The 15,370-nt window shown below is 50.2% G+C and overlaps 1 protein-coding gene across 1 annotated transcript in view; it reads left to right on the forward strand.

The window, feature by feature from the left end:
* LOC138672454 (basement membrane-specific heparan sulfate proteoglycan core protein-like) overlaps positions 1-15,370 on the forward strand; it is a 213,526-nt gene that overhangs the window by 163,502 nt on the left and 34,654 nt on the right. Inside the window, exon 9 of the mRNA XM_069760432.1 lies at positions 2,940-3,182. Within this exon, the coding sequence (XP_069616533.1) occupies positions 2,940-3,182 (243 nt within the window). The remainder of the gene's footprint in view (positions 1-2,939; positions 3,183-15,370) is intronic.

Genomic DNA, 15,370 nt, shown 5'->3' on the forward strand with positions numbered 1-15,370 from the left:
TTGTGGTTTAATAAAGCAATGCCACACTGTGTTACCTTCACCCAGTGTTGTGTGAGTAGTATTACACCCACAGTAAAAGGAGAGCGGGCGTTCGGCGAGACGATCCCTGGCCCATGTGGTTTCGGCTAGCAGACCTGTGTGCCCGCCGACCCCCCGTGTCCCCAGACACCCCCGCAATCGTGTTGGTGCACACTCACACTGACTGTGATACTAGCTGCGTGTGAAGGGATCTCGGCTCATAGCCCCCACATACGGTCACCCCAGCACGGTCGTACAGTTACATCTATATTTGTGGAGGGACCTCGGCTCATAGCCCCCACATACGGTCACCCCAGCACGGTCGTACAGTTACATCTATATTTGTGGAGGGACCTCGGCTCATAGCCCCCACATACGGTCACCCCAGCACGGTCGTACAGTTACATCTATATTTGTGGAGGGACCTCGGCTCATAGCCCCCACATACGGTCACTGCAACACGGTCGTACAGTTACATCCATATTTGTGGAGGGACCTCGGCTCATAGCCCCCACATACGGTCACTGCAACACGGTCATACAGTTACATCCATATTTGTGGAGGAATCTCGGCTCATAGCCCCCACATACGGTCACCCCAGCACGGTCGTACAGTTACATCCATATTTGTGGAGGGACCTCGGCTCATAGCCCCCACATACGGTCACCCCAGCACGGTCGTACAGTTACATCCATATTTGTGGAGGGATCTTGGCTCATAGCCCCCACATACGGTCACCCCAGCACGGTCGTACAGTTACATCCATATTTGTGGAGGGATCTTGGCTCATAGCCCCCACATACGGTCACCCCAGCACGGTCGTACAGTTACATCTATATTTGTGGAGGGATCTCGGCTCATAGCCCCCACATACGGTCACCCCAGCACGGTCGTACAGTTACATCCATATTTGTGGAGGGATCTTGGCTAATAGCCCCCACATACGGTCACCCCAGCACGGTCGTTTTTTGTATCATGCACCCACAGCCGCCATCTTGGTCTTCCTGGGAATGTCACAGTTTGGGCTTCATTGGAGGCTGCGCTTTACACTATGTCCTTTGATTAAAAAAAAGTTTTCTAAAATGAAAAATGAATTCACCCCATATAAAAATGAACCTATTTGGGATCACACCGTCCATAAAAGTCTGATCTTTCAAAGCAGAATATTAACACCTTCAGTAAGAACTGTAAGAATTTTCTTTTTCCCGATCCTTTTACTTCCCTCCAAAAAATGGATCCAAACATTATATGTACCCAGAATGCTATCAAGGTGGACGGAGAGAGATAAAGTTATGGCTTGTGGAAGAAGAAGAAGAGAAAAACGGAACACGCAGAGGTGAGAATTTTCTGGGAGGAAGGGTTCAGGGAACACTTTGTTCTGTCAATTAGGGTGCATGGTTATGAACAGACATCGAATAGTACAAGAATGAGAAGGTTGAGGACATCTGGTGTCAGTTCTCCATGTTGGATTGGAGGTTACACTGACTATTCAGTAATGGATGGACAGACTGAAGTGAGTGCAGGAATGATATTTGTAGCTCTGTACGATACATAATGGGTCTTCGGCTTGGAGTCAATGTACAGTGTAGATGGCTCATTTTTCTTCTCTTTTTATCCATGTTGGCTTATAGGGTTATAGTCAGAAGTCCCAACACCAGGACATACAGCTGGGTGGACAATGGAGCCCTCTAGCTTTTGCCAATGGCAGATAAGAAGGAGCAGAGAGGGTTCGGTGAATCCTCCGTCATTGCAGTAGGTTCGCAGGAAAGAGAAAATTTCTGAACACTTACCCCCAATTTTTGGAAAGTGAAATGGCCCCCCATGTTGTCTTCAAGCTGCTATGAAGCCAGAAGCCAAGAAAGAAGAGGTTGTTGGGATTCTCGCTCTTGGCTAGCCACTTGGAACACAATACTACACAGGGATCTTATTTCAAAACGGAATGATGTTTATTTCCACAGGTTGAACAGCACCAAAAACAAAACCATGAACATAAATCCCAGCATTGTTCAGGTGCTAAATAAACAGACCAGACCCTGACTACTCAGACATGGCTGAGCTAGCCACAGCCCGGTCACACAAAACGGCCATTGTCCATAGCAACCAGTGATACTTGCAGTTTGGTGCCCACAGCCTGTGCAGACTCTTCTCAAAGAGATTCTGACTTGTCTCTCTCCAGGTCCACACGACCCACTATTCCCTCTCCCCCATCTGACTGACCAGTGATCACACAGCCTGGTTCTGGTCATGGCTGTCCAGGTGCACCTACTCAGGACCTGTAGTGATAGGATTTACCCCTAGCCTACCTACTGTTGCTGGAGCCTTCACATGCAGGACTTGCATCACCGAGGCCAGCCACCACAGTGACACCCATCTCCCATCTCGGACTTTTCCTCCTGCTTTCCTACAAGGCTTTATATGATATCTGCAGATCTGGGTCTGAGTTTTCAGTGCTGAAAGAGCGCTCTTTTTGTAGGCTAGTTCCACATGGGATGAGCACCTTTCTTGTGACACAGTGGAGAGTCCCCCACTGATTGTGTAGGGGTGCATCATCATGGACACAGGGTGAGATGATCCTGTTGGATGATATCCTAACCTCTGCTCTACCATCGATAACCTCCAGTAAGATAGTGGTCTGCCTCCATTCTGTGGACTCACCCCCCCCCCCCCCCTCAAAATTCCAGGGACCAGAACCGTGGCACATGGTCTTACCAAATTATTTGACTATAGAGGAGACATGGCGGCAGGAGCGTGCACAATGGCTCCTCAGTGTGTGATGTTGTCACCTGTATGTGTTCTGCACGGATCAAAATTGCACGTCCTCTATACGGCAGTATCAGGTGTGGATATTATTGCAGCACACCCTTCGGCCACGGTACATGGGGTTAGCAGGAGCTGATCCATTTCTTTCTTGTCTTCTACAGATCCGGTGTGTAAAGTCTCTGTACAGAACATGACTGTGGGGCACAACGTCACGCTGAGCTGCTCCTGCTCCTCGGATGGCGCTCGACCCTCGCAGTATAAATGGCGAAACGTCACTCACCGAGTATCCGACCAGCAGAACCTCACCGTATCCATGGGGAAAGAGCCGCAGACTTTGTGGTGTGTCGCCAGTAATGAGGTCTCCAGTAGTGAAGCCACCGTCACTGTGCCCCGCCGAGAACCAGGTGAGTGTGTACGGCGGTCTACAGGCACCTGATGGGAGGCAGGTGTATACGGCTGTGTTCAGATGTGCCTGGTCTTCTCTTCTTTGCCTCCTCTTTTGCTCCTCCTCATTGCCTCTTCTATCTGGGTCTCATCGCTTTAATGTGTAGATGTTCTGAGACCTGTGGTGTGATGTCAGGAGGAGGAGAAGTACTGGCACAAATCCAGTGACCGGAGCCATTGTGTCTGCTCCAGGCTGGATCACAGTAAATCTCCTCCCAACCAGTTGTCCCAGTGGGTCCTGATATGGAGAGATCCTAGGCAGAGATTACAGTATACATCACCTTCTGTGACAGCGAGATGTCCATCACCTTCTGTGTCAGCGAGACGTCCATCATCTCCTGTGATAGCGAGATGTCCGTCACCTCCTGTGATAGCGAGATGTCCGTAACCTCCTGTGATAGCGAGATGTCCGTCACCTCCTTTGACAGTGAGACGTCCATCACCTCCTGTCATAGCGAGACGTCCGTCACCTCCTGTGACAGCGAGACGTCCGTCACCTCCTGTGATAGCGAGATGTCCGTAACCTCCTATTACAGCGAGATGTCCGTCACCTCCTGTGATAGTGAGACGTCCATCACCTCCTGTGATAGCGAGATGTCCATCACCTCCTGTGATAGCGAGATGTCCGACACCTCCTGTGATAGCGAGACGTCCGTAACCTCCTGTGATAGTGAGACGTCTGTAACCTCCTGTTACAGCGAGATGTCCGTAACCTCCTGTGATAGCGAGATGTCCGACACCTCCTGTTACAGCGAGATGTCCGTCGCCTCCTGTGATAGCGAGATGTCCGTCACCTCCTGTGATAGCGAGATGTCCGTAACCTCCTGTTACAGTGAGATGTCCGACACCTCTTGTGATAGCGAGAAGTCCGTAACCTCCTGTGACAGCGAGATGTCCGACACCTCCTGTGACAGCGAGATGTCCGTCACCTCCTGTAATAGCGAGATGTCCGTCACCTCCTGTGATAGCGAGATGTCCGACACCTTCTGTGATAGCGAGATGTCCGACACCTCCTGTGATAGCGAGACGTCCGTAACCTCCTGTGATAGTGAGACGTCCGTAACCTCCTGTTACAGCGAGATGTCCGTAACCTCCTGTGATAGCGAGATGTCCGACACCTCCTGTTACAGCGAGATGTCCGTCGCCTCCTGTGATAGCGAGATGTCCGTCACCTCCTGTGATAGTGAGATGTCCGTCACCTCCTGTTATAGCGAGACGTCCGTAACCTCCTGTGATAGCGAGATATCCATAACCTCCTGTTACAGCGAGATGTCCGACACCTCCTGTGATAGCGAGACGTCCGACACCTCCTGTTATAGCGAGACGTCCGTAACCTCCTGTGATAGCGAGACGTACGTAACCTCCTGTTACAGCGAGATGTCCGTAACCTCCTGTGATAGCGAGACGTCCGACACCTCCTGTTACAGCGAGATGTCCGTCACCTCCTGTGATAGCAAGATGTCCGTCACCTCCTGTGAATACGAGATGTCCGTAACCTCCTGTTACAGCGAGATGTCCGACACCTCCTGTGATAGCGAGATGTCCGTAACCTCCTGTGACAGCGAGATGTCCGTCACCTCCTGTGACAGCGAGATGTCCGTCACCTCCTGTGATGGCGAGATGTCCGTCACCTCCTGTGATAGCGAGATTGTTATGTCTGCTAATGAAAGGTGTAATGAAGGCAATCCAGAGACACAGTGTGCCTAGCGATCCGAGCGCACACAGTGATCAGACAAATACCAAAAAACAAAAGAACGAGCTCTGAGACGTGGAAACTCTGTAGACTGCACACCTGATCCTATCCTAAACACAACTAATAGCGGCTGTGGATTGCGCCTAGCAACTACCTATGCAACTCGGCACAGCCTAAGAAACTAGCTAGCCTGAAGATAGAAAAATAGGCCTGACTTGCCCCCAGAGAAATACCCCAAAGGAAAAGGCAGCCCCCCACATATAATGACTGTGAGTAAGATGAAAAGACAAAACGTAGGGATGAAATAGATTCAGCAAAGTGGGGCCCGATAATCTTAGACAGAGCGAGGATAGTAAAGCGAACTTTGCAGTCTACAAAAAACCCTAAAGCAAAAACCACGCAAAGGGGGCAAAAAAGACCCACCGTGCCGAACTAACGGCACGGCGGTACACGCTTTGCTTCTCAGAGCTACCAGCAAAACAAAAGACAAGCTGGACAGAAAAAAAGCAACAAAATAGCAAAAAAGCACTTAGCTATACAGAGCAGCAGGTCACAGGAACAATCAGGAGAAGCTCAGATCCAACACTGGAACATTGACAAGGAGCAGGGATAGCAGCATCAGGCGGAGTTAAGTAACGAAGCAGTTAACGAGCTCACCAGAACACCTGAGGAAGGAAGCTCAGAAGCTGCAGTACCACTTGTGACCACAGGAGTGAATTCAGCCACAGAATTCACAACAGTACCCCCCCCTTGAGGAGGGGTCACCGAACCCTCACCAGATCCCCCAGGCCTACCAGGATGAGCCGCATGAAAGGCACGAACAAGATCGGGAGCATGAACATCAGAGGCAAAAACCCAGGAATTATCTTCCTGAGCATAACCCTTCCATTTAACCAGATACTGGAGTTTCCGTCTAGAAACACGAGAATCCAAAATCTTCTCCACAATATACTCCAATTCCCCCTCCACCAAAACCGGGGCAGGAGGCTCAACAGATGGAACCATAGGTGCCACGTATCTCCGCAACAACGACCTATGGAATACATTATGTATGGAAAAGGAGTCTGGGAGGGTCAAACGAAAAGACACAGGATTGAGAACCTCAGAAATCCTATACGGACCAATAAAACGAGGTTTAAATTTAGGAGAGGAAACCTTCATAGGAATATGACGAGAAGATAACCAAACCAGATCCCCAACACGAAGTCGGGGACCCACACGGCGTCTGCGATTAGCGAAAAGTTGAGCCTTTTCCTGGGACAAGGTCAAATTGTCCACTACCTGAGTCCAGATCTGCTGCAACCTGTCCACCACAGAATCCACACCAGGACAGTCCGAAGACTCAACCTGTCCTGAAGAGAAACGAGGATGGAACCCAGAATTGCAAAAAAATGGAGAAACCAAGGTAGCCGAGCTGGCCCGATTATTAAGGGCGAACTCAGCCAACGGCAAAAAGGACACCCAATCATCCTGGTCAGCAGAAACAAAACATCTCAGATATGTTTCCAAGGTCTGATTGGTTCGTTCGGTCTGGCCATTAGTCTGAGGATGGAAAGCCGAGGAAAAGGATAGGTCAATGCCCATCCTACCACAAAAGGCTCGCCAAAACCTTGAAACAAACTGGGAACCTCTGTCAGAAACAATATTCTCAGGAATGCCATGCAACCGAACCACATGCTGAAAGAACAAAGGCACCAAATCAGAGGAGGAAGGCAATTTAGCCAAGGGCACCAGATGGACCATTTTAGAAAAGCGATCACAGACCACCCAAATGACTGACATCTTTTGAGAAACGGGAAGGTCAGAAATGAAATCCATCGAAATATGTGTCCAAGGCCTCTTTGGGACCGGCAAGGGCAAAAGCAACCCACTGGCACGAGAACAGCAGGGCTTAGCCCTAGCACAAATCCCACAGGACTGCACAAAAGTACGTACATCCCGTGACAGAGATGGCCACCAGAAGGATCTAGCCACTAACTCTCTGGTACCAAAGATTCCAGGATGACCAGCCAACACCGAACAATGAAGTTCAGAGATAAGTTTATTAGTCCACCTATCAGGGACGAACAGTTTCTCCGCTGGACAACGATCAGGTTTATTCGCCTGAAATTTTTGCAGCACCCGCCGCAAATCAGGGGAGATGGCAGACACAATGACTCCTTCCTTGAGGATACCCGCTGGCTCGGATAAACCCGGAGAGTCGGGCACAAAACTCCTAGACAGAGCATCCGCCTTCACATTTTTAGAGCCCGGAAGGTACGAAATCACAAAGTCGAAGCGGGCAAAAAATAACGACCAACGGGCCTGTCTAGGATTCAAGCGCTTGGCAGACTCGAGATAAGTCAAGTTCTTATGATCAGTCAATACCACCACGCGATGCTTGGCTCCTTCAAGCCAATGGCGCCATTCCTCGAATGCCCACTTCATGGCCAGCAACTCTCGGTTGCCCACATCATAATTACGCTCAGCGGGCGAAAACTTCCTGGAAAAGAAAGCACATGGTTTCATCACTGAGCAATCAGAACCTCTCTGTGACAAAACCGCCCCTGCTCCAATCTCAGAAGCATCAACCTCGACCTGGAACGGAAGAGAAACATCTGGCTGACACAACACAGGGGCAGAACAAAAACGACGCTTCAACTCCTGAAAAGCTTCCACAGCAGCAGAAGACCAATTAACCAAATCAGCACCCTTCTTGGTCAAATCGGTCAATGGTTTGGCAATGCTAAAAAAATTACAGATGAAGCGACGATAAAAATTAGCAAAGCCCAGGAACTTTTGCAGACTTTTCAGAGATGTCGGCTGAATCCAATCCTGGATGGCTTGGACCTTAACTGGATCCATCTCGATAGTAGAAGGGGTAAAGATGAACCCCAAAAATGAAACTTTCTGCACACCGAAGAGACACTTTGATCCCTTCACAAACAAAGAATTAGCACGCAGGACCTGGAAAACCATTCTGACCTGCTTCACATGAGACTCCCAATCATCTGAGAAGATCAAAATGTCATCCAAGTAAACAATCAGGAATTTATCCAGATACTCACGAAAGATGTCATGCATAAAAGACTGAAACACAGATGGAGCATTGGCAAGTCCGAACGGCATCACTAGATACTCAAAATGACCCTCGGGCGTATTGAATGCAGTTTTCCATTCATCTCCTTGCCTGATTCTCACCAGATTATACGCACCACGAAGATCTATCTTAGTGAACCAACTAGCCCCCTTAATCCGAGCAAACAAGTCAGATAACAATGGCAAGGGATACTGAAATTTAACAGTGATCTTATTAAGAAGGCGGTAATCAATACACGGTCTCAGCGAACCATCCTTCTTGGCTACAAAGAAGAACCCTGCTCCCAGTGGTGATGATGATGGGCGAATATGTCCCTTCTCCAGGGATTCCTTCACATAACTGCGCATAGCGGCGTGTTCGGGCACGGATAAATTAAATAATCGACCTTTAGGGAATTTACTACCAGGAATCAAATTGATAGCACAATCACAATCCCTATGCGGAGGTAGGGCATCGGACTTGGGCTCTTCAAATACATCCTGATAATCAGACAAGAACTCTGGGACCTCCGAAGGGGTGGATGACGAAATCGACAAAAATGGAACATCACCATGTACCCCCTGACAACCCCAGCTGGACACCGACATGGAATTCCAATCCAATACTGGATTATGGGTTTGTAGCCATGGCAACCCCAACACGACCACATCATGCAGATTATGCAACACCAGAAAGCGAATAACTTCCTGATGTGCAGGAGCCATGCACATGGTCAGCTGGGCCCAGTACTGAGGTTTATTCTTGGCCAAAGGTGTAGCATCAATTCCTCTCAATGGAATAGGACACCGCAAAGGCTCCAAGAAAAACCCACAACGTTTAGCATAATCCAAATCCATCAGATTCAGGGCAGCGCCTGAATCCACAAACGCCATGACAGAAAACGACGACAAAGAGCATATCAGGGTAATGGACAGAAGGAATTTGGACTGTACAGTACCAATGACGGCAGACCTAGCGGACCGCTTAGTGCGCTTAGGACAATCAGAAATAGCATGAGTGGAATCACCACAGTAGAAACACAGCCCATTCAGACGTCTGTATTCTTGCCGTTCAACTCTGGTCATAGTCCTATTGCACTGCATAGGCTCAGGTTTAACCTCAGGCAATACCGCCAAATGGTGCACAGATTTACGCTCGCGCAAGCGTCGACCGATCTGAATGGCCAAAGACAAAGACTCATTCAAACCAGCAGGCATAGGAAATCCCACCATGACATCCTTAAGAGCCTCAGAGAGACCCTTTCTGAACAAAGCTGCCAGCGCAGATTCATTCCACTGAGTGAGTACTGACCATTTCCTAAATTTCTGACAATATACTTCTATATCATCCTGACCCTGGCACAAAGCCAGCAAATTTTTCTCAGCCTGATCCACTGAATTAGGCTCATCGTACAGTAATCCGAGCGCCAGGAAAAACGCATCGACACTACTCAATGCAGGGTCTCCTGGCGCAAGAGAAAATGCCCAGTCTTGAGGGTCGCCGCGCAAAAAAGAAATAATAATCAAAACCTGTTGAATAGGATTACCAGAAGAATGAGGTTTCAAGGCCAGAAATAGCTTACAATTATTTTTGAAACTTAGAAACTTAGTTCTATCTCCAAAAAACAAATCAGGAATAGGAATTCTTGGTTCTAACATAGATTTCTGATCAATAGTATCTTGAATCTTTTGTACATTTATAACGAGATTATCCATTGAAGAGCACAGACCCTGAATATCCATGTCCACACCTGTGTCCAGAAACACCCAAATGTCTAGGGGAAAAAAAAAAAAAAGTGAACACAGAGCAGAGAAAAAAAAAATGGTGTCAGAACTTTTTCTTTCCCTCTATTGAGAATCATTAGATTGGCTCCTTGTACTGTTATGTCTGCTAATGAAAGGTGTAATGAAGGCAATCCAGAGACACAGTGTGCCTAGCGATCCGAGCGCACACAGTGATCAGACAAATACCAAAAAACAAAAGAACGAGCTCTGAGACGTGGAAACTCTGTAGACTGCACACCTGATCCTATACTAAACACAACTAATAGCGGCTGTGGATTGCGCCTAGCAACTACCTATGCAACTCGGCACAGCCTAAGAAACTAGCTAGCCTGAAGATAGAAAAATAGGCCTGACTTGCCCCCAGAGAAATACCCCAAAGGAAAAGGCAGCCCCCCACATATAATGACTGTGAGTAAGATGAAAAGACAAAACGTAGGGATGAAATAGATTCAGCAAAGTGGGGCCCGATAATCTTAGACAGAGCGAGGATAGTAAAGCGAACTTTGCAGTCTACAAAAAACCCTAAAGCAAAAACCACGCAAAGGGGGCAAAAAAGACCCACCGTGCCGAACTAACGGCACGGCGGTACACGCTTTGCTTCTCAGAGCTACCAGCAAAACAAAAGACAAGCTGGACAGAAAAAAAGCAACAAAATAGCAAAAAAGCACTTAGCTATACAGAGCAGCAGGTCACAGGAACAATCAGGAGAAGCTCAGATCCAACACTGGAACATTGACAAGGAGCAGAGATAGCAGCATCAGGCGGAGTTAAGTAATGAAGCAGTTAACGAGCTCACCAGAACACCTGAGGGAAGAAGCTCAGAAGCTGCAGTACCACTTGTGACCACAGGAGTGAATTCAGCCACAGAATTCACAACACGAGATGTCCATCACCTCCTGTTATAGCGAGATGTCCGTAACCTCCTGTGATAGCGAGATCTCCGTAACCTCCTGTTACAGCGAGATGTCCGTAACCTCCTGTTACAGTGAGATGTCCGACACCTCTTGTGATAGCGAGATGTCCGTAACCTCCTGTGACAGCGAGATGTCTGACACCTCCTGTGATAGCGAGACGTCCGTAACCTCCTGTGATAGCGAGACGTCCGACACCTCCTGTGATAGCGAGACGCCCGTAACCTCCAGTGATAGCGAGATGTCCGTCACTTCCTGTGATAGCGAGATGTCCGACACCTCCTGTGATAGCGAGACGTCCGTAACCTCCTGTGATAGCGAGACGTCCGTAACCTCCTGTTACAGCGAGATGTCCGTAACCTCCTGTGATAGCGAGACGTCCGACACCTCCTGTTACAGCGAGATGTCCGTCACCTCCTGTGATAGCGAGACGTCCGTCACCTCCTGTGATAGCGAGATGTCCGTAACCTCCTGTTACAGCGAGATGTCCGACACCTCCTGTGATAGCGAGATGTCCGTAACCTCCTGTGACAGCGAGATGTCCGACACCTCCTGTGACAGCGAGATGTCCGTCACCTCCTGTGATGGCAAGATGTCCGTCACCTCCTGTGATAGCGAGATGTCCGACACCTCCTGTTATAGCGAGATGTCCGTCACCTCCTGTGATAGCGAGACGTCCGTAACCTCCTGTTATAGCGAGATGTCCGTCACCTCCTGTGATAGCGAGACGTCCGTCACCTCCTGTGATAGCGAGACGTCCGTAACCTCCTGTTATAGCGAGATGTCCGTCACCTCCTGTGATAGCGAGACGTCCGTCACCTCCTGTGATAGCGAGATATCCATAACCTCCTGTTACAGCAAGATGTCCGACACCTCCTGTGATAGCGAGATGTCCGACACCTACTGTTATAGCGAGATGTCCGTCACCTCCTGTGATAGCGAGACGTTCGTCACCTCCTGTGATAGCGAGATGTCCGTAACCTCCTGTTATAGCGAGATGTCCGACACCTCCTGTGATAGCGAGACGTCCGACACCTCCAGTGATAGCGAGACGTCCGTCACCTCCTGTGATAGCGAGACGTCCGTAACCTCCTGTGATAGTGAGACGTCCGTAACCTCCTGTTACAGCGAGATGTCCGTAACCTCCTGTGATAGCGAGACATTCGACACCTCCTGTTACAGCGAGATGTCCGTCACCTCCTGTGATAGCGAGACGTCCGTCACCTCCTGTGATAGCGAGATGTCCGTAACCTCCTGTTACAGCGAGATGTCCGACACCTCCTGTGATAGCGAGACGTCCGACACCTCCTGTTATAGCGAGATGTCCGTCACCTCCTGTGATAGCGAGACGTCCGTAACCTCCTGTTACAGCGAGATGTCCGTCACCTCCTGTGATAGCAAGATGTCCGTCACCTCCTGTGATAGCGAGATGTCCGTAACCTCCTGTTACAGCGAGATGTCTGACACCTCCTGTTATAGCGAGATATCCATAACCTCCTGTTACAGCGAGATGTCCGACACCTCCTGTGATAGCGAGACGTCCGTCACCTCCTGTGATAGCGAGATGTCCGTCACCTCCTGTGATAGCGAGACGTCCGTCACCTCCTGTGATAGCGAGATATCCATAACCTCCTGTTACAGCGAGATGTCCGACACCTCCTGTGATAGCGAGATGTCCGTCACCTCCTGTGATAGCGAGACGTCCGTCACCTCCTGTGATAGCAAGATGTCCGTAACCTCCTGTGATAGCGAGACGTCCGACACCTCCTGTGATAGCGAGACGTCCGTAACCTCCAGTTATAGCGAGATGTCCGTCACTTCCTGTGATAGCGAGATGTCCGACACCTCCTGTGATAGCGAGACGTCCGTAACCTCCTGTGATAGCGAGACGTCCGTAACCTCCTGTTACAGCGAGATGTCTGTAACCTCCTGTGATAGCGAGACGTCCGACACCTCCTGTTACAGCGAGATGTCCGTCACCTCCTGTGATAGCGTGACGTCCGTCACCTCCTGTGATAGCGAGATGTCCGTAACCTCCTGTTACAGCGAGATGTCCGACACCTCCTGTGATAGCGAGATGTCCGTAACCTCCTGTGACAGCGAGATGTCCGACACCTCCTGTGACAGCGAGATATCCGTCACCTCCTGTGATGGCGAGATGTCCGTCACCTCCTGTGATAGCGAGATGTCCGACACCTCCTGTTATAGCGAGATGTCCGTCACCTCCTGTGATAGCGAGACGTCCGTAACGTCCTGTTATAGCGAGATGTCCGTCACCTCCTGTGATAGCGAGACGTCCGTCACCTCCTGTGATAGCGAGACATCCGTAAGCTCCTGATATAGCGATATGTCCGTCACCTCCTGTGATAGCGAGACATCCGTCACCTCCTGTGATAGCGAGACGTCCGTAACCTCCTGTGATAGCGAGACGTCCGTAACCTCCTGTTACAGCGAGATGTCCGTAACCTCCTGTGATAGCGAGACGTCTGACACCTCCTGTTACAGCGAGATGTCGTCACCTCCTGTGATAGCGAGACGTCCGTCACCTCCTGTGATAGCGAGATGTCCGTAACCTCCTGTTACAGCGAGATGTCCGACACCTCCTGTGATAGCGAGATGTCCGTAACCTCCTGTGACAGCGAGATGTCCGACACCTCCTGTGACAGCGAGATGTCCGTCACCTCCTGTGATGGCGAGATGTCCGTCACCTCCTGTGATAGCGAGATGTCCGACACCTCCTGTTATAGCGAGATGTCCGTCACCTCCTGTGATAGCGAGACGACCGTAACGTCCTGTTATAGCGAGATGTCCGTCACCTCCTGTGATAGCGAGACGTCCGTCACCTCCTGTGATAGCGAGACGTCCGTAACCTCCTGTTATAGCGAGATGTCCGTCACCTCCTGTGATAGCGAGACATCCGTCACCTCCTGTGATAGCGAGACGTCCGTAACCTCCTGTTATAGCGAGATGTCCGTCACCTCCTGTTATAGCGAGACGTCCGTCACCTCCTGTGATAGCGAGATATCCATAACCTCCTGTTACAGCGAGATGTCCGACACCTCCTGTGATAGCGAGATGTTCGTCACCTCCTGTGATAGCGAGACGTCCGTAACCTCCTGTTAGAGCGAGATGTCCGTCACCTCCTGTGACAGCGAGATGTCCGTCACCTCCTGTGATGGCGAGATGTCCGTCACCTCCTGTGATAGCGAGATGTCCGACACCTCCTGTTATAGCGAGATGTCCGTCACCTCCTGTGATAGCGAGACGACCGTAACGTCCTGTTATAGCGAGATGTCCGTCACCTCCTGTGATAGCGAGACGTCCATCACCTCCTGTGATAGCGAGACGTCCGTAACCTCCTGTTATAGCGAGATGTCCGTCACCTCCTGTGATAGCGAGATATCCATAACCTCCTGTTACAGCGAGATGTCCGACACCTCCTGTGATAGCGAGATGTTCGTCACCTCCTGTGATAGCGAGACGTCCGTAACCTCCTGTTATAGCGAGATGTCCGTCACCTCCTGTGACAGCGAGATGTCCGTCACCTCCTGTGATGGCGAGATGTCCGTCACCTCCTGTGATAGCGAGATGTCCGACACCTCCTGTTATAGCGAGATGTCCGTCACCTCCTGTGATAGCGAGACGACCGTAACGTCCTGTTATAGCGAGATGTCCGTCACCTCCTGTGATAGCGAGATGTCCGTCACCTCCTGTGATAGCGAGACGTCCGTAACCTCCTGTTATAGCGAGATGTCCGTCACCTCCTGTGATAGCGAGACGTCCGTAACCTCCTGTTATAGCGAGATGTCCGTTACCTCCTGTTATAGCGAAACGTCCGTCACCTCCTGTGATAGCGAGATATCCATAACCTCCTGTTACAGCGAGATGTCCGACACCTCCTGTGATAGCGAGATGTTCGTCACCTCCTGTGATAGCGAGACGTCCGTAACCTCCTGTTATAGCGAGATGTCCGTCACCTCCTGTGATAGCGAGACGTCCGTCACCTCCTGTGATAGCGAGACGTCCGTAACCTCCTGTTATAGCGAGATGTCCGTCACCTCCTGTGATAGCGAGACGTCCGTCACCTCCTGTGATAGCGAGACGTCCGTAACCTCCTGTTATAGCGAGATGTCCGTCACCTCCTGTTATAGCGAGACGTCCGTCACCTCCTGTGATAGCGAGATATCCATAACCTCCTGTTACAGCGAGATGTCCGACACCTCCTGTGATAGCGAGATGTTCGTCACCTCCTGTGATAGCGAGACGTCCGTCACCTCCTGTGATAGCAAGATGTCCGTAACCTCCTGTTATAGCGAGATATCCATAACCTCCTGTTACAGCGAGATGTCCGACACCTCCTGTGATAGCGAGATGTTCGTCACCTCCTGTGATAGCGAGACGTCCGTAACCTCCTGTTATAGCGAGATGTCCGTCACCTCCTGTGATAGCGAGACGTCCGTCACCTCCTGTGATAGCGAGACGTCCATAACCTCCTGTTATAGCGAGATGTCCGTCACCTCCTGTGATAGCGAGACGTCCGTCACCTCCTGTGATAGCGAGACGTCCGTAACCTCCTGTTATAGCGAGATGTCCGTCACCTCCTGTTATAGCGAGACGTCCGTCACCTCCTGTGATAGCGAGATATCCATAACCTCCTGTTACAGCGAGATGTCCGACACCTCCTGTGATAGCGAGATGTTCG

The sequence above is a fragment of the Ranitomeya imitator genome, chromosome 3 (assembly GCF_032444005.1).
Source record: "Ranitomeya imitator isolate aRanImi1 chromosome 3, aRanImi1.pri, whole genome shotgun sequence".
Lineage (NCBI taxonomy): Eukaryota > Metazoa > Chordata > Amphibia > Anura > Dendrobatidae > Ranitomeya > Ranitomeya imitator.